The 20,356-nt window shown below is 38.1% G+C and overlaps 1 protein-coding gene across 8 annotated transcripts in view; it reads right to left on the bottom strand.

Annotated features, from left to right (window-relative positions):
- CACNB2 (calcium voltage-gated channel auxiliary subunit beta 2) overlaps positions 1-20,356 on the bottom strand; it is a 255,339-nt gene that overhangs the window by 155,290 nt on the left and 79,693 nt on the right. Inside the window, exon 1 of one of the 8 annotated variants that reach the window (XM_027777169.2) lies at positions 6,224-7,012. The exons of the other annotated variants lie outside the window; for them this stretch is intronic. Within the exon in view, the coding sequence (XP_027632970.1) occupies positions 6,224-6,304 (81 nt within the window). The 5' untranslated portion in view covers positions 6,305-7,012. Of the gene's footprint in view, positions 1-6,223; positions 7,013-20,356 lie in introns of those variants that run through there. 8 annotated transcript variants of the gene reach the window in all.

Below are 20,356 nucleotides of genomic sequence, written 5' to 3'. Positions count from 1 at the left end.
GCTTAATGTTAAAGATCAAGTAATCTGCCTGAGTCAAGCAGTGTTATCAACAGGGGTTATCACCCAGATCCAGCCCAGCCTCCCAGTACCAGCAGACTGATACCTTGCATATGCAGGCTACTACTGCCTACAGAAACTGCCATCAGTGCAACTCTGTTTGCTGGTACAGCCCAGCTGCTCTAAAGATGTGGGCAGAATCCTGGTTCCCCTGGTTCAAGGGAAAACCTTCAGAAATTTCAAGGGAAGGAAGACCTCTAGCTTACAGCAGACTACTTTTAACTTCTGCATGCCCTGATGTCCTTTTTGCTGACTGGATTATGCATGTATCTCAAACCCAAATCAGTGGGAATTACACTGATAAATAAGGACAAGAAAAACCAGAGGAGAGGATAATATGTAATTAAACTTTTTGCCTTTTGTTTCCTGGTGCTTTGAATCCCCTGAACTTTCTGTAGCACACCACTTGAGTCCTGTGCAAGCAAAGGAAGACAATCTGGCAGCTGCAGGAGCTTTCCCACAGGTTTGCCTCTGAAGGATGGAGGCAACCCAGGCCTGCCTCTATTAACAGGAAAAAAACTGGGCTGCCAGTGGAGAGAGCCAAAGTCCTCATCAGAACTTCACTGAGGAAGCTTGCTCTATCACCAAAGAATGCTCAGAGCTCTCTGCAATAGAAACTGAGGACTTGATAACAACCAGAAAGAAAGCAAATGGCACTGTCATTTCAGTCCGTGATTACTGGACAGAAGGAGTACCACATTAACACATTACTTATGCCACGACAGAATCAAAACAGCATCCTGCTGATTTACTGAAAAGAAATATAACAAACATGAGATTTTTTTCTTTTTGTTTTGTTGGTTGGTTATGGGGATTTTTGCCAATAATGGTGTGTTTCAGCCAAAAATATCTACAGCTGTTTCAGCTATGTCGGTCTTTAAATGTCAAAAGCCATGATTTATCGAAGGATGAAGTCCTCCATGCAAACCAGGGTTGCGTAATCAATTGTTTCTTGTGCCATAGACTACTCCCATTACTGCATGGATGCATCTTTAAGCCCACAGGAATACTGCTGCAGTCAGCAGTTCTCAACTTACACCTTCCATCAGATCCTTGTCTACCCTTTTTCAATAACATCTTAAAAAAGCCCTATAAAATGCACAATATCTTTATTATTGTTCCACAGGTAGGTGACATTTCCATCTTTAGTATTTCCTGACTAAATCCACTTTCACAGTCTCTTCACAAGATCGATACTAATCCAAACCAGAGTAATAGCATGCCTGTAAATAGCAAGTGCTTCTATCTAAGCTTTCCTCTCATCCACGTAGCCCGAGAACCTGAAACAAAAAGAACTCATCCGAGGGGACCTTTTGTCCCCTCTGTTAGAAACACAGCGAATTTCATTTGTATTATCATTATCGTCAATATTTCAGGGTAAACCCATGCTCAGATAATTTTCCAATTATTTTGAAGCTTTTTCCACTGTCTGTTCTTCAAATTACTTGTTTAATTTCCTATTTTCAAGTTGACCCCAAATGCAGACACAAAAATAGAACTCAATGTAACCACACCATCCTCTTGGTGTTTCTGCATTTGTTTAATCCTTCCTTTCCAATACTATCACATCTCTTAAGATTCAAAGCTCTAGTTTGTCTTTCCCTTTATCTCCCTTTTCTCCCTTATAATTGTATCTTCTCTTCTTTTCTCTTTCATCATTTAATCCTCCATTTTTTTTCAAGTTACTCCATATTTCAAGAATTTCCAAATAAATACAACTGAACTATTCTTTACATTTTCCACAGATATCCCATCCTTTCTTGAAACATTCTGAGCTGGAACAAGCATATTTCACTATTTACATCCCATTTTTCTTCTTTCATTCCTCACTTTATGTACCACTATAACACTATGTGTGCCACCATGTAACTTCTTAAGTAATAAAGTGAGATATAAATATCAGACCTTTTTATTAGCTCAGGGAATTTACCAGGAATTGCAATTTAGTTAATTACATAAAAGTCAGTCTTCCTCCTCTGTAAATTCCACTCCTTGGAATTTGAGTGATACCAGGTGTGTGACAAAGAGCGTTAATAAGTAAGAGGACAGAGATAATGGATACTTTGCAGTCAAGAAGATTTCTTTCTTGAATACCAACAATGACGACTCAATTTAAATATTAATAAAGGCAGAAACATACTGTGTATGCACTCTTAAGCATCCTTACTTATGGTAATAGCAACGCAGCAAATTTCCTTCCCACCCAAACTTGTCTTTTCAGGGAAGAAGAGTTACTCTACCAAAGCGGCACAGAGACTTTGTTCTTTTTTTGTAGTGGGTACCACAATCTACAACTCCTGAGAACAGAGCAGAGCAGGAGGCTCCAAGCCTTTCAGCTAAAGAGCTAGAATTATTTTTGGGTAACTGTGGCTCAATGACCTTTCTATTCAGTAGGTTGCCTTGGCGTGGAGTCAAGGTTTGCAGCCCTCCAGCAGGGTTTGTACAGCTCCAAAGGGCAGTGGATGTCTGGATAGGAAAATATCTCGAACTCTGTAAGGTCATGCTGATTACATCAGGTACAAAATTAAATGTCTTTCACAGAATACTTAAAAAGTGTTCACTCCTGTAATATACGAGTATAACAGACTGGCTAAACAGTTTACAGGAAATATAGGGGAAAAAAAACTTTCATTAATAGGCATAAAGCAGTATTTTGAAGATCCTATGGTACTTTCATATTTCAAATTTGGAAGTTCCTTTAAGCTCAAATCTCACCATAATTTGCTGCTTGGGTAAAAAAACACAGTTTACAAACCCCCACCATGTCCCATAGCTGCATTTATTGTAATCTCCTGGCTTTTTCACAGGTGTAGGTCCTACTGCAGTTTTCCCAGAGCTCAAGGACAGGATTGCTTCTATCTGCATAAAGTAACAAACAATAAATTTGCTTCCATAGGAAATAAAAATTCCATTCATGTACACAGGAGTCAATTTTTTTAAAAAAATATTCCATTAGGGATAATTAAATGGGTGCATTTTGCAAATCAAATATTAAAAAAAAGCAAGGCATTAGATGATAAACAGATTTTACATTCAACTTGTCTAGGTCGGCCTTAGTTCTTCCCAGTAACTTTCAGGAAGATTCACATGTGGCAGCACCAACAGCCTTTAGAGAGATAAGTGAAAATATTCTCTAAGTAATTTAAAACTAAAGTCACTGCAGCTCCCCCATGGCCATTTATTGAACTTAAAAAGCCACACATCTTGTGCCTAAGTGGCCAACACTCCTCAAGACTGCATGCAGAAAACCAAGGCTTTAATTCACATGTCTGGAAACCCCAGAGCCTGTATTAAAGCCATGCAGATCTATCAAAAAGAATCTACAGAGCTTTTAGGGAAGAAACAATCCACTAAGTTGTTGATTCCTCAGGTCTTTAAAGACATGAGAAATTAATTTCTCAGCCTTTCTATTTCTGAGGTGAGGATCTTTGCAGCAGCCAGGGGTCTGTCAGACACAGTGGTGCAAAATGTTGGCAAATGTCCCAGAAGCTGCCTAGGTTTTAAATACTGTAGCAGGGTTTTTTCACAGGGGAAGGCACCCAGGTACACCTTAAAGGGGAAATACAAAATATGCAGGTAGCAGTCTTTCGTACAAAGATACACCGGCATGGCGTGGTTTCTGTCCTTAGGAACTTGTATGCTAAAGACACAAGGATCAAATACCAACTTTAATTACAGAAAAACATAAAATTAGCAAACACACTGATTCAGCAAAGTGGTTGACCAGTCTTCAGTTTTAAGCACATGAGAAATTTCAGCAGATGTTGAGTGCTTTGCTATATTATAGCCAATTTTTTTTTCTTTTTTGCACTCATCCTTGTGATTCAGACTTGGACCTCATATTTTCACTGAGTTTGCACAAAGGTCAAGATCAAATTACCAGACAGATAAAACTTCCAGAGTCAAATAGTAGATTTTCAGGGAGTTCAAGATAATCTCCACTTGTTGGGATTTAAACCAAGTGATACTTTGAGCAGGTATCTGATCCTGTAAGGTGCCTTTGTACTTCATTGCAGGTTATGTTGGGTTTTCAAAACATTAGAGCACACACACAAAAAAATAATCACTTTTGTGTTCTGAAAAATTCTCATTACTTGCTTTAAACATCCTCAGTGCAATAGCTATTCTGATATTATTATTTTTAAAGTTAAAATACTAGGCACAAAATTATCTTTGTATTTACTAAGGAAATCATACCTTCCATCACTTAGCAGTGAATAATGTTAATATTACATTGCCAAAGAGTGATTAAGTGATTAAACACCCCCTCCCCACCCTTCCAGAAACCCAAAGGGAAAGAGGTGAATGCAAGAATTACATAAACCTATCTCCATCTTTTTATAGAACTATGATTGTGTTCCTTTTGCTCTCTGTGTCTCAAACAGATATGTAGTCATAACCATCAACTACTAACAGAATATACTTAATTCAAAATTAAGTCAGAAATCCTTACAAATCTCTTTTGCAGGTTTATTTATTTATTTATTTTTGAAGGGGGGAAAGGTTACATAAAGTAGAAGTAATCCCAAAAGCTACAGTTGTTTGGATGCTGCATCTGTTTCTTTATATAGCATGCAATTGCAATCATGTAAATTGCCATTTTTGCACTTGAATTTTCAAATCAGGTTATAGTTTATACATTTCACATGTGCAACTATGGGTTTAGTGAAACAATTAAAGGTCATTAATGTCTGCAACACAGGGCTATGACATGATAGAAGAACTCTGTACCAATCATTCAATTGAAATTATTAACAAAATTTACTATTTTCATGACATAGTATATCTATTTCCTTTCATTTGCAAGCTGGTAGTGAAAGTATGGAGGAGGAGAGAGGTCTTTTTTTTTTTTATTCTTGGTGATTACTCCACAATGCAAAACTATGGGTAAGAGTCAGTACCTTGGCGTTCTCCAACATAATCCCCAGAAACAGCTATTTTAAATACCTAAACCTGTAGACAATCACAGCTGCAAACATACAAGATTTCTACCTCCAGGAAGACACTGTGTATGTGAGCAGTTTATCCCCCAGTACCTAAGTTGGGGGATACAAACATTTATCAACTTCAACTATATACTAACACAACCTGCTTCATGGGCACACATAAATTTCTAAGTGACCTGAACCAACACTTGTTCATAGCTATTAATCACTGACCAGTCACAGGGAAGGGAAGGTATCTGTATCCTCACGTCCCTTATTCCCAAACAACCCCAGTACTGTAGAAAATGTAATGAAATTACAGGCAGCACTGTTGGGGCAAGATCTGGGGCTCAGGGAGGTCACTGAGGAAGCCCTAAAGCTATCTACTGAGCAGTCACCAGCATGCCCAAGTTTCTGCGTGGAACTGGGGTTTGAGGATATTCTGCTTGCTTGGTAAAGCAGGCTGTGCACTAGCAGTGTTATATAATCATACATGATGGGGGTCAGGAAAGGGCAATGTTACTTACTCTGGAATTATATTTCATGGCTTACCTTATTCCCCAACAGGCAATCCTAGTTTCTGACACAGAAATAATGTATAAGGACAACACAGCAATGTATTTTCTTAGTAAAAAAGAAAAAAGTCAACAGAAAAGACACTGAACGCAGACTCCCTCATCCCACTGCGTGTTAAAACTTATTACAAAGTACTGAAACAATTACTGGGACTTTTTCAATAAGGTTTGAAGGTGTGGATTATACTACACACAAGAATACCTACAGTCACAAATCCTTGAAATATATAAATCCAGAAATTAAAACATAATCAAAAATTAAAATAATTAATCCTCTTTAGATCTTTAAACCTTATGCTTAAGGCCTTTATTCTGCACCCTGAAAGCTACACCAGTTTTGCAATCGATTTAAAAAATATGGAGCACAAACCCTTCACCAGTATTGGTGAAAAGTATGTATCAAAACCAAGGTGGAAATCTATAATTTTAGTATTTCCAAATACAGTTCCTTCAAAATACAAGCGTACCAATGAACAGATTTTTTATTTTTCTTAATTCTTAGAAAAAAAAAAAATTATGGAATTTAAACACTTCCAATTTTTTCATCTACCTTACACCTCAGTCTATGTAAGTTTGTACTTCTACATATAGAAATAGAGAAGCATATTCACATGTATCTGAAAAAATGCATATTGATATAAACTTTGTTCATCCTTTTATACTTACCCAGGACACATTTTTAGCCTTGGGTGTTTTTAGCATGGCAACATGCAATGCTGAGATGACCAATAACAGCCCCACCAGCATGGAAAGTCAGATGGAGGGGTAGTCCAGGTGCCTCTATTACCCTAGGGTGTGCAGTCCCTTAGCCTGGCTGACACAGGCACACTGAGCATGTGGTCAGGTAACAATAAAAAAAGTCATTTTTCTTCCTGATGTACACTCCAGTCAAACAGAGACAAATCTTTGCAAAATATCTGTCTTCAGTAGCAGTTGCCTGTATTTCTGTATATCCATGAAATCCAGAGTTGGCTTTTCTCTTGGGCAAGTTAAAACCGAAAGTCAAAAGGACCCACTCTCACAGACACTTCACCCTTCCGCTGGGAAAATGCAGAGCCCAGTTACCCATGGAGCTTCCACCCAAGCACCAAGCTTGCAGGAGAACGAAGCCCAACACTGGAAGCCACTTGCCTTCAGAGGATGTCGGAGGCACCCGGCTGCTGGCTGCACCGTTTAACTGCTGCTGTGCCTGAATATTTCAGGACCCTAGGATCCTCTGAGCAATAAAGAGGCTTAGGATCTCAATGTCAATAAATAATGCATGTCAACAGGTCACACAGGTACCTGTTGTGCCGAGCACACCTGTGGTGTGGCAGCTGCTGCTCCAGTCCCACAGAGAGCACCTGTTGTCCTAGCACCCTGCCGCAGCACTGAGCACACCTGCCAGCACAGACACGCGTCCCAGAAGGAGAAGCAAGAGCAGAAAAACACTGTCCCTGCTCATTTCTCTTTGTTCCTCTGCCCTTCTGTCCCTTTACTTTTACCTCCTGTCAATCTAGATTACCAGAGCAGATCCAGGCTAAATTTTGCAACTATCAGTAGTGATTAGAGAGAGTTGATTGAAATCGGATTATACAGGAAGACCTCTGCTTCCTCACTCAGCACGCGGGCCAGTACCATTTGCAAAATACTTATGCTTCACCGCACAGTATAACAGCATTTGGAACAGTCCGTTTTAAGAGAAACAGTACAGTGAAAACGAGCTAGACTGTGCTGTCTTTAAAGAGAGAAAGGGGAAAAGGATACTGGTTTTAATAGCTGCAGGAAGTTCCAGGGGAATGTTTCAAACCATTTCCTGATGGACGAGTTTGCTGGAGTCTCATGAATTCACCAGGAAGCATGGTGTATCAAAGAGGGGCACTATGTACCTGAAGTGCTCAGTATACCTGGTTGCTGCTCCTCAAATATGGATCCAGTACAAGTATCACTGTGTGGCATCTAAGCACTGAACTTGTGACAAGTACCACCCTTCCCCAGGGTAACACCTGCAAATCCTGCTGCTGGGATCTTTTCAAAACCGTATCATTAAATGTATGAGAAAATGACCTGCCTGAACTATATTCAGATATATATATATATTCATTTATTTAAACACAAACATGAGCTATCAAGTTAAAAAGTAGGACATATTATAAAATCACAGTGCCATCATAAAACTGTGGTATTGAATCTTGAAAAGAAGAAAACAGTGATTAAAATACAAAAGGAGACTGATGGAACAAAGGAAGTGAGGGGGCGAGATGATAAAAAACAATGAAAAATGTGCAACATTCAGTTAAGTCCAGCTGACAGACACCGTGAATGTAACACAGAGATGCAGTCTGCATTACAACACACCATTTTTCTAGGACTTCCTAAATAATAACTTAATATTATCTACTTACGATACAGACCTAGATTATGCTCCAAGCATCATCTGTCACTTTACACTCATTATTTAATGTATTTGTGTAAATGCAATGAGGTCATGCTTTCACAAATTCAGCGTGTGGCTGGTCCATAATTTGTTTGCAGGTATTGAAGTAATATTAAGATCTTTTCCCAGATGACAGCATAAACTTTTTATTTTGTTAAAAGAAGCTCTAGAAACCATTTACCCTGATTGGGACAGACAGAAAAGCAAAATACATGTATTTTTCAGTGGAAATAACCATCCAATTTCAAAATAATTACAGTCTTCTGCAGATTTCTAGTCCACACTGAAGGTAACTGGAACAAGTCTGGTGCACTCTGCTTTGCATATGCTGGCATGAAGGCTTGTATGCACAGTTTTTCAATGGATTCCCCTATTTCTAAGCCCACCCAGTCTCATGGAGCTGAAACATTATCTGTTAGTGACATACTGGTAGCTTTAACTTGAAGAATCTGTAGACCTTGATTCATATCTAGGAAATCAGCAGCTAAAAAAACTCAAGAAGTGGATGAAGTAGAACCATCTATTTGAGACAGCATGAATTACTGGGTAGTTTAACTGTAAGATTTTCATTTAAGACAAACATCATTATTCTACTGTAGATTTAAATATAATCTAGTAGGCAGAAATCCTGCCAGAGTTAAGAAAAAGTAATTCACATCTGGAAAAAAAAATAAATCAAAGAATGCAACTATTAAATTTTGTCTATATTTGAAAAAAAAAAAGTTTTAGCCTTTTCAAAAATACTGAGATTTAGAATACTTTGGATATTACAGAACAAAATTTTGCAACACTGTTCTACTGTATGTTGGCAGCCTTACATCAGGACATAGGTTCTATAAATCACAGGTCAACACACATTCCAGGGAAGAGAATGTTAGAACACAGCAGGTGGAACTTGCTTACTTCAGTGAAGCTCAAAGTTGTACATGTATTTGTATCCCCAAATTACAGTAGTACTTTTCATGTCATCCTTTAAACAAGGAGACCATTTATGAAATACATATATTTTGAAAGTTTCAGTGAAAACTACAAGGATGAACATTAAAATACAAGGTCATGTACGTTCTTCTATGAATTGCATAATCCACCCATGTAGGAAAATGTCAAGATTCATATAGTTATATGCACACCTGTATCTATCTTCCTAAACTATGCAGCACTTTTGGGTTAAATAGACTCTCCAAAATCTTGTAACTGTTCTCTCATACAACATCCAAAATAACTTTACTCAATCTCAGAACAGCTCTGGCATTGATTTTCACCAGTGAGGCAAACTGTTCTTGGATTAATCTTTACTTGAATTAAAAAAGACACCTATTATCCCCTTTGTTGTTCATGCTGACTACAGAATTGCTTGCCAACAAGCCATTAACCAGTCACTCATGATGTACCAGGTTAACAGATGCACAATGGCAAACAGAAGCTCAGCATTTATGCAGCTTCCCTAAGATGATTTTCCCATCTGGACAAGCTGCTGCATCACTGGGAAAAGGTTTATTCAAACATCTAATATGTCAACTTCTGACTGAAACAAGTCAGAGGAAATACCTACGGTTCAGTCCTAATCAGAGAAATACTTCATACTGACAATGGTTTATCTTTTCATAGAGAAAAGATTTTTTATATTTGCTGTATGAAAAGATAAATATTCCCTGTCCTGAGAAAGAAACTATAAATTTTAGAAACTGATACTGAAAGGCAGAAAGAGTAAAAATTCTCTGAGGTAGCAGTGTAATTAAAGATGGCCAAATAAAGGCCTCCCCCTTCAAAAAAACCCAACAAACAAACCTGAAAAATGCATAAGCCACAGATGGCAATGCATAAGCAATAGTTTTAAAGGCATAAAATGCCATAGAACAAAGCCTGTGAGTTCAAATTGTCTGGAGACAATAAAATACAAGTCAATCTTGAACACTCTAGCACTGCTTACGGACTGGAACTGCCTTCCACTCATCACTGACACATAATCAGGAAAAGCTTCTTAGGTCATGCTTTTGTTCCTGTTAGAGGCATATACTTAAACACATGCAATCTGACTTCAATACCAATGAAGACTATGGGGGGTTTTATCCATTCATTTCTATTGAAACATTTCTAATCTAATATGTGCTCCTCACCAAAGACAAAAGTGTGTATGTTATGAATAACTGCGTGCTATAGATCTCTGTACCTTCTCTTAGTATCACTACAACAGACCTCCGATAAAATATAAATTACTTCTGTGAGATGAATAGGTTATCTTATATATGGTTTTGTTAAGAGTAGGAAACTGCCACTGACATTCTTTTTTCATAGCAACAAAATATTTCTTATATACGGTATTTATAGTACGCATGCATATTTATTGATATATATGTTACACAGGCAAATATTGTAACAGAATTCCCACATTGATATCAATTTATTATTTCCCTCTATCTGACTTGGACCATAAAATTATAAGATACATGCAAGTAATAAAGTAAAAAAAGGCCGCAAAGAACATTATTAGTTCAGGGAGGAACAAAACAGATGAATAGAACAGAAATAAATGCAAAGGAGATTTCAGTGCCGTTCTGCAACAAGTTAACACAGAAAAATAACCTCAGAAGCTAATTTGCTTTCCACTAACTGAGACTCAAGCAGATATATTAACTGTCAACACTTGTTTCATTATTATGTCATTATTCTCTGTCATTCCCCCAACTCCAATGGAGTGAAACTAATAAACTGATGTCAGCAAGAGACAGCTGAGGCACCCTAAACAGACTTGAACCTGTGGTGTTTGTGATCTTTGCTGAATCCACACTGCGGACAATATACAATTGATAAAGGAACTGGGCTGAGAAAAGCCTGTCTAAAGCTGATTCCTGGCAATAGCGGGCCCTAAAGAGTACAAATTCCATTTTAATCCTGGGAAGGGGAAGAAATGGCACAAACCAGTATACATAATCCAAGAAAACACTAACTTAAATAAGTTATGTAACATAAATGAGACTACCACTAAGGCAATCCCAGTTCTACTTAACAAAATTACCTGCAAAAAAACTAAAAGGTTATGAATTTCTTGGCTCCTCAGAATGCTAAAGGTAAGCACCTGCATGTCACATGCTTGCACAGACAGAAATACCACAAACATACAATTGTACACTTACAATGGCATAAATTTCTACTTCCCACTTGAATTTTACAGTTTCTTTAGTTATAATGTATCACACATGTATCCCTGACAAAATAATTTGAGTTACTGAGCCCATTTAGATACCAGTTTACAAATGTGAAGCACCACCAGCACAGCAGAAAGCCAGCATGCCTTTTCCATAAGTCCAAGCACGATGTATGGATATATGCTGTCCGCACTTATGTATGGACAGGATGCTGTGTAGTAAATGGCCGTTGTGACACACACCATGTACCAGGCGGCCATCCATGTCCCACAGCATGAGGCCAATAGTGCTCCTATTGAGAACTCCTTGGCAAAGCTACACTCAACTTTGAAATGACTGGGGCTTAAATAAAACTGTGGATGATTGCCTCTAATAAGTGCACTGAGGTTCAGATTTTCGTAATTGGATAGGTAAAATAAAAGAGTGTATGACTGGATAGACATCCCTACAGCAGTATGGCAACTTTCTGCAGTGAAACACTTAAAAAAGTACAAGAGTCTCAGTGAGATGTTAAGCAGTTGTTAGAAACAGCTCTGTTTCAAATATATCGTGTCTAGACATATTAAAGAAAAGAAAATATTTCACAGAGTAATGAATGACTTTATTCCATTCTGAAAGTTAAAGGATGCAAGTATAGAGTTTGTTACATTTTGCAGAGGTATATTAGACTACTGTCACTGGTGTAGAACTGATTAGATCAGATCTGACCCTATACACTATGCTAATAAACATAAACTTGGTGCCATACAAACAAGCTGGAAAACAGCTGGCATTTTAGTCTTCTCCTTTTTAATATTAACTCAGTTCACAGAATTTTAGAGCAGCAGCTGCTGATGGCTTGCCAGATGTGCTCAAGTAAAATGAACTAAATTTATTCCTTTACACAGGGAAATAGAAATACTGAATTTTACTTAAAGCAGCTGCTTTAGTGCCAATGGGATGCATTAAAAACTCATACTGCAAAAAAATAACAAATTAAAATATAATAAAGTTTGAAAATGTAGATGCTAGCAAGACTAGAAAGTCCAGAATTTACCCCTGTCATATGTAGGACCTATGATGTAATCTTTAATTCCACAGGACACAAATCTCTTCGTAGAAAACAGAAGGCCCTCATCAGATGAACAATGCTGAACAATAAGCCTAAACCGACAGACATATTTTGCACATTTTCATCATGTATCATCTCACTTCTGAGGTTGCATTTCTTGTACTGTCACTGCAACATCCGATAGGTTTCCCATCTTTAATGAGCACAGAAGACGCTTGTGAGGGAAAATGCTACTGTTATTCTTATTTGATAGGTGGAGTATCAATTCCAGGTAAATCCATTAGTTAATGAGGACTCTAGTCTGAGAGGGTTCTGGTCTGATCCTTCCAAGAATGTAACATTCTGTCATAATTTCTGTATTTAGAGCACACTTGTGGACTTCCACCGTACTGCATACTCAGCAGCAAATAAATCTTGATTGCTTCAATTTTGAGATCACAGAGATGTTTTAAGCCAGGTATTCCCAAATGGTAGTACACATGACACTTCGAGAATGATCTGAATCTGTCATTTAAGCAAAATGCCCAGCCTTGCCAAAAGCCAAGCAAGCACCGAATCCATTTCCACCTTACTTATAAAACTATCCTCTCTCTTCCTGTCCTACATTCACTTACTGAGCTCCTACATCAGCAACAAAGTGATGCCTCACATCAAGAAAATTGATTTATTTTTTTTTTTTCTGACTATCAGCCATCCAGTGATGAATACAGCTGTGATCTTAGGAAAAAGGAGAATGTGGTTCTTGGTCTTTAAATACCACACTGCAGTGTATACACACAATTCTGGGGGTGTTTCAGCTTTTAAATAACTGACTTCCTAATCTCAACAGTTTATAATGCAGAGATTTTTGGTTTTATTTTTTCATAGGTTTTAATAAAAGTCCCAGTACCAGCACCACCAGGGAAGTAACCATACGAATGTATGGAATGATTTTGATTGCAACAAGCTTCACGGTACTGCCCTGCAACTGACCTCAGTGCAGAGCTGTGACTAAAGCAGATGCACATTGCTAGAGTCATCTCAGTGTGGCTCCTCAAAATAAGCAGACACTGGAATTAACGTGTCTGCTCTCTAGATATAAAACAGAAATAACAACATAACCTTGCAAAGAAATGCTGTAAATTTGCTCAATAAAGTTCATGAAGCCATTAGATGAACGTAACAGAAGTCTGCAGTGCTTAATGAAGATCATTAGAGAGCCTTCATACATACAACACAGGAATCCATGATGTGGGCTGCCAAACAGTAATTGTTATTCTCTGCATAGCTGGGCCCTCAAAAAGGCTGAGGCACACGGTCTTCTGCTTACTGATACCAGAAAGATACTGCAGCTTAGACACCAGTCCCTCCTCCTGCTGCTTCTCCCAGTTCTACATCTTGGTGATCACCTGCTACCTGCCATCAAATCACTTGTGACTGCACAGTTCCCAGCCTCCCCCTGCATCCTCCACTGACTCCCAGCCTCACTGTCCCACCTGCCAGTTCCAGCCACCACAGCTGCCACCACCCTGCTTGGATGGCTGAACGCAGGACAGCAACAGGCTGACTGACCCCTCGCTCTAGGCAGATCCCCACAGCCTATCCCATAATCACATATCCCATAATCACACTTGTAACTAGTGTTTCTCAAAGGATCAGCTTATTACTTCTAACCTTATTCTAAAAAAACTCTTCTAGAATAGAGATCGTGGTTGTTGAAAACCTCCAAGTTGCTCAATTTTAGAGCCAATGCGCACAGGATAAAAGGAGATAGGGAGCAAGGTGAGAAGGCTGCCACTGTGCCAGTACAGCCCAGCAGGCAGGGAAGAAAATGGGATGGCTTTACAAAGAGCCCCTAACTGCAAAGCTGTGAAACCAAAAAAAAAAATAATACAGGTGACTCAAAGTTTGATTTAAAAATAATTACTCAGCAGTTGTCATAAGGCTATAATAATCATTCATATTTTCAAAATATATTATCTGAGATACTGCAGCTGACTCAGGGATTATGTTTCTCAGAACAGGAAGAAATGCTATGGCTATTAATAGCTATTAATAACATACAGTATTTGTTTCCAGTAGTTAGTTTCTAAGCTAGGTAGGACAACAAACGTATTTCCACATCTGTCCTATTCAGCAGTAAAAAGAACAAAGAACATAAAGGTTTCATAATATTGCAGAAAAGTGTAAAAAAAAGAGGTTCACTGAAAGAAATGGAAACCAGAAAATATCTATGATTTTTACAAGCTTCTGCCTGATGCTTTAGAGGTTACTGAAAAGTTCACATTGGATATTTATAAGTAGAAAATTAATTACATGCTCATGGCAAAGGAAAGCTCAAAGAGTATGTAAATGTCTTATTTCAGTGATATTTTGGTTCACTGCATATAAGTAATAATGCAAGTTCTAAAAATACTCAAAGAACTTAGATTTAATACACGGTAAGTGACACATACTAAATTGTATTCAAAATCACAAAGAAAAATAATCAAAAGAATCAATCAACAATCAATGGTAAGCCAAATCAAGCCTTTCTGTGAAAGAAAATGTACTATATGTTAAAAAAAGTACTGATTACTGAGGTAATATGTTATTTCTAAGAATATTTTGATAAAAAAAAAATCCTTAAGCCTTGCTGAGCAATAGGAATTCTGGTATCTATGACTTTTTCAAAGACTTACTTTTTTCTAGATGCCTGAAAAGTTTTGTGTAATTCTTATATAAGGCAATCAAAAGTACAGTGAGTAAATTATGAAACGTACTACCCCAACCCTTCTGTATGCACCTATCATCCAAATATATTTATGTTAAATATATATTTTTCATTGCATTTATTTATTTGAAAAGTTGGGCAATACCCTTTACTATGACTTACTGACATAATGACTTGAATTTTTTCTTTTTTTCGTTTTCTGTTGTCTTATAACTACTCTAACTGTTCCTTCAAAACACATATATGGGGAAAAAAAAACCACAAAGAACCTGACTCATTTGCAATCTTTTATATAAAAAACAACCAGAACATTGTACCACATAAGTAAAGCCATGAAAGAGCATAAAGGTGCTTGGGGAAACAAATTTATTTTAACTTTTTCTTTATTACTAATATTTATTAAACACACTACCAGATGAAACTATTTTCCTGTGGCTATCACTTCCATTGATTGAAAACTCACTTAACTGAAAAGCCAAATACCCTACGCTACAGCAATAACAAAAACTATAAAACCTTAAATTACACATTTAATGTTTGAAAAGGACAGGATGCTGAATTTATGCAGTGTTCAATTGTTTTGGTTTATTTTTTTGCTATCAGATACAATGTAGGTGAATTCAGCCTCCCTACCATTTGAAAGATTTTCTTCTCTGTTGTTAGACAACATCATCAAGCATCTCAAGTCCAAATTGCTAAAAATGAGCAATGAAGTTCAGAGCAGTGATATTCAAAACCACTACTACTACAACTGTGCAAGCCTTTCAGACAGACAGTTTCATTTTCAACTCACGCAATATATTTTAATCAATCAAATCATCAGTGAAAACCCAGTACAAATCAAAAGTCTGTTCTACCATGTCACAGTTTTTTCCTCAGGGACAAGCAACATACTTGAAGCAAGTTTTCTTACTTCAAGTATGAAAGTGAAGTAAGGATTTCAAAAAAAAATCTCTGGAACATGCTCTTAAAAACAAAGGTGACAATCTCTGCCATCTTGAAGACCATGGATCAAGATAAGATACTGGCTTGTACAGCCTTTTTTTGATCTCACCTTTCTTGTGCCTATTTACATTTTCTATAAACAAAATGATACGGGTTTGTATCTCTGCTTCTCATGTTTCAGCATCTACATGCAGGGGAGAGAGCAACTGTGGTGCGAGCAGCCAGTCCAGGGCAGATTAAGGGAGAACACCTGGCTCTGGCTTATAGTACATTAGTAGTTAAAGTCAATGAGAGGCTCTGAGGAGAAAAGGCAGAAAAGGGGGACAAAGAAAAGGTAATTAAAGTTCAGCTTGTTCAGGTAATATTTATGTATTACATACACAGATTATCCTCCTGGGATGCCCAGCACAATCCAATATACTCAAGAGTACTGTACTGGAAAAAGGCCACAAATTACATCATCTTTCATGCACCAAATTAAATGTTCCAGCAGCAGCGTGAGCTTGGGCACTGATGGATGAAAGCAATGCAAAGTAGCACGTGGCAGAATAACGTCTGGCTGTTTATGATGCCTGTTAATAGGACTGTTGGGTTGTGAGCAGTATCAAGAGTGGCCTCCTCAGTTGAGAGAACAGCCAGTGGGACAGCCCGCCCCTGCAAACGAAAAGGGTTTAGGTGAAGAACTAAAAACGGGACAGATTCTTATAAAGTCCATAGCCTAACACAAACACCTCTATCTCAACATGATTCACAATGCTTAACTCTGAGAGTGTAATATATCTTCACTTTAGGCCGGTAGAGAGGCGGCATCATTGCAGTCTCCTTCTCCTACACCGGGAAGGCCGCTTCCCACCTCGGCACCGCCAGGCCGCAGCCGGGCAGGCAGGAGGCAGGCAGCAACCCCAATGCAACAGCCTCTGGTGGGGTCTCTCCTCCATCCTCCACAGCAAAGCGCAGCCACTGGCAATGTCTCAAAACCTCATTTTGACAAAATTTTGCGAACCCAAACATTCACATTGATACCCGAGACTTTTGAGCGACATGCATTTGGAGACCGGTGTACCTTGCACAGCGAGGGCCCACCAGTTCCTACGTACTCTGCTGGGTACCACCGCAGTCACCGCCGCTGGGCTGGCACAGACGCCCTGCCCCTGCACGCTGAAACTCAACCAGGAGAACCAGGCTGGGTGGCTGAAAACAGTCTCCAGCTTCTGGAGTCTGGATCTACCTTTGGCAAGCAGTACTCCATTATGATTCCCTTAGATAGGCCTTAACGTTCATCTAATTCACCTGCCTTTGCCAAGAGACTTTACCCTCCTGAGTTATGAATAACTGGCACATTTAACTTTCTCATCTTGTTACAAAATGTAAACAATTCTCCAGTCTAGAAAGAAGGAATTTCTTATAACCAGTTTTTCCTGGGTCCTAACATTCACCGTCGCTGGCCAGCCCTCCTGACTGGGCCAGCTGATCCGTGGTGTTATGGTAATGCACCACATTGCATCTATGCAGTTTGGGAAGTACACTGAGGAATCGCTGCAGTTCAAACTGAAAAAGCTCATCTATTGAAATCACAGTAAGAGTCTTGTATTTACTTCAATAATTTATATTAATTCTTATATTAAGAACTGTCTATCTAATTTGCTAGATCAAATCAAGGAACCAGATTGTAATAATTTATTAAAAAATAAAAAATAAAAATTACTTTTCCACCTTCTAGATCAGAAATCCACATTTCATGTGATGACAAAGTGACAGAAGTTACTTTCAATTTGCAATTCACACAACTTTGTATTTGGAGAGCACCCTGGAAATTTGTCACATACACAAAAAACCCCCAACATCTAAAGAAATTACTGCAAATATGAGTTTTATTTTGTGGTCGAATATGGTCTAATGCTTTTTTAGCACACCTTCAATTTTGCAGCATCGTAGTACAGATATTAAACACAACCCACAGGCACACAAACACGTGACCATCATTTAATCAGCAAATCACTGGGTCTCACTGACCTTGGCAGTTTGAAAAAAATTTATTTCCAGCTGGTTGAACCCTTCTTGAACTTTTTTTTTTTTTTACTGCAGTAGTCACAAACTGACTTTTCTCTACCATCTACCATTCATGTTCTCTGACTAAATGTATTTTTTCTAGAATATACATGACCTCTCTAATGCAAAACAGCTACGCTGTTCCTTTGGTACTTCTACAGTATCTAGGAAAAGAAAGATATCTTTCTGCATATAATCATGTCATTTCTTAAAGGGTACAGAAGCATTTCTGTTCATCATTCGTGCGACAGAGTCTCACAATAATAACTGTTACTGTAAGCAAGCTTTGCACATGAAGGCGGAGAGATTTCCTTTGAAGCCAGCCAGAGCTCAGCCACAAGTGACTGCAGAGAGCTCACAGAACAGAACACACCTCTGTGATCTCTACCTCTACCACAAGCAGTGGTATACCACTATTTCTGGAGTGTTTACCTTCTCTGTTCTGTCTCCTTCTATTTTCTCTCTTTGGAGACAAAGTTATTTCAGTTCATGTCTGAGGTTTATTTCACTCTACAGAACCTTGGCATTTTGCTTTAAAATTCACAAGGATCACTTCATACAGCTTAGAAATGTAGCTATGACTGGGGTCAACTCCTTCACCATTAGTACCAGTACTAGCATAAAAACATTATGACATGATGCTATATCTCTTTCAAACCAAAGCAATTTCAAATATTAGTATAAAATAAGGGGAGAATATTTGGCTTAAACACCACATTTGCAAATGCATACCTGGGAGGAAGTGTACCTCCTGGGAAGTCCTGTGTCCAACAGCTGGCAGGAGCCTGGCGATGGCAAGGCTGAGCCAGGTCACTGCCTTTGGGACCAGAAGAGATTTGCTGTTCAATCCTCCAGCTTTCCTAAGAAGACTTCTTTGATTTTTGGTGGGGTTTTTTTGGAGATATTTGGGGTGGTTTTTTTTAATCTTCTTCATTTTTTAAGAATCCTACTCCATAGATCACAAAAGGGAAAATAGTTTTAAAATGTTATTTGGCAAGCTCACTGGAGACCTGTTCAAACACTGCTGTCTCAGTTCCCACCAGTGACTGGGATGCACTGACTCACCTGACCTGGACACCCTTTTGTATGGAAGACCTAATTACCTTTGGACACCCTGCAGAATGCATTGGATGAACAGAATATTTCTTCAAATATGCAGTCAATACATGGGGAAGTTTGACTCATGATAGGCTTGGATGAGGCACGTTATTACCCAGGCACCTTCCGGTGTCTAACACAAGCCCAGTTAAGATTAAAAAAAAAGAAGAAAAAAAAAAAAAGTTTCCTCACAACTTCAAAAGCAGTCAGCAGTGTTAAAATTGTTTATGAAGACAAAAGTGAAGCAGCTAAATTCTTCCCCAGAAAACTTTCCATGGATTTTCCTGAGTTTGTACACTGCAGCCCTCACTGAGCACCTGTTTTTGGTGAAGCACTTAACATTTTGTAACTAACCTGATCATTGAAACTCCCCTCAATGTTTGTCACTGAGACTTAATTTATTTCCTTCTGATTTGCAGAACTGCGTGGTCATTCTTCATGTCAAAATAAATACTGTTTTATTTCCTCCAATATGCAAATATTTCCTTCTTAGACCAGGTATCATCTCATGTACTCCCCCGGTTTAATGAACATTTCTTTGCCTCAATCAGGGTAAGGTTTCTTTCCTTCTCCTGACCTTTGGTGACCTGTTGCACCCATTGTCTTCTCCCAAGGTTTTTATTGTAATCTATATATAACCTACACAAATATGTTAGCTAATGTATAGATAGACTATTACTAAAATATGAATAGGCTTAATGGATCATGGCACATTGCTGATTCAATAGATCAAACATGACAACACTTTAACAACTACCACCACTGACTAGACAACACACAACAGTTTAATTAAAATTTGTAAAAATTCAGCTGTCCATATTACTTGAATTATAGTACTGTGTTTGCAGATACATAGATGCAAATGTATATCTTTTATGAAATGTGTGCACTAGATCATAACAACATTAGCCATTTCTACCATAAGGAAAGGTTCCAGATATGCAAACTCCTTCCCACCTAGTTCTTCTATACACATGGCATACCTCCTCTGGGTCTGCTGAATTCTTTTTGGCATCCTCTCTAAATTTCTTTTTACCTATTCTCTAATTCTTTCAGTTTGAATAGTTTGTTATTCCACACAAACACAACTGAGATTAAACTCACTTCTACCCTTTGAACTTTTGTGGATAAATTCTAGTATAATGATAAAAGTGAACAATATGTTCTTTCACCAAAAGCTGGAAAAATCAAGATAAAGGAACTGCACTGACAACATAACTGCTGAACAGTATTTTTCTTTTCTAAAAATCTACAGCCTAGTAACTATGTTTCATCACTTGTTATTTTAATATTATTATGTGATAATAGAGATTCTACAAAATGGATAATAATCCATTGCCATATTTATTTCTGCTCACAGGACAGACAGGGTAGCATCAATCAATGGATACAGTCTCAAAGC

The sequence above is a fragment of the Falco peregrinus genome, chromosome 5 (assembly GCF_023634155.1).
Source record: "Falco peregrinus isolate bFalPer1 chromosome 5, bFalPer1.pri, whole genome shotgun sequence".
Classification (NCBI taxonomy): Eukaryota; Metazoa; Chordata; class Aves; order Falconiformes; family Falconidae; genus Falco; species Falco peregrinus.
The sequence above is the reverse complement of the archived record's forward strand: the minus strand, read 5'-3'. Positions and strand labels throughout refer to the sequence as shown.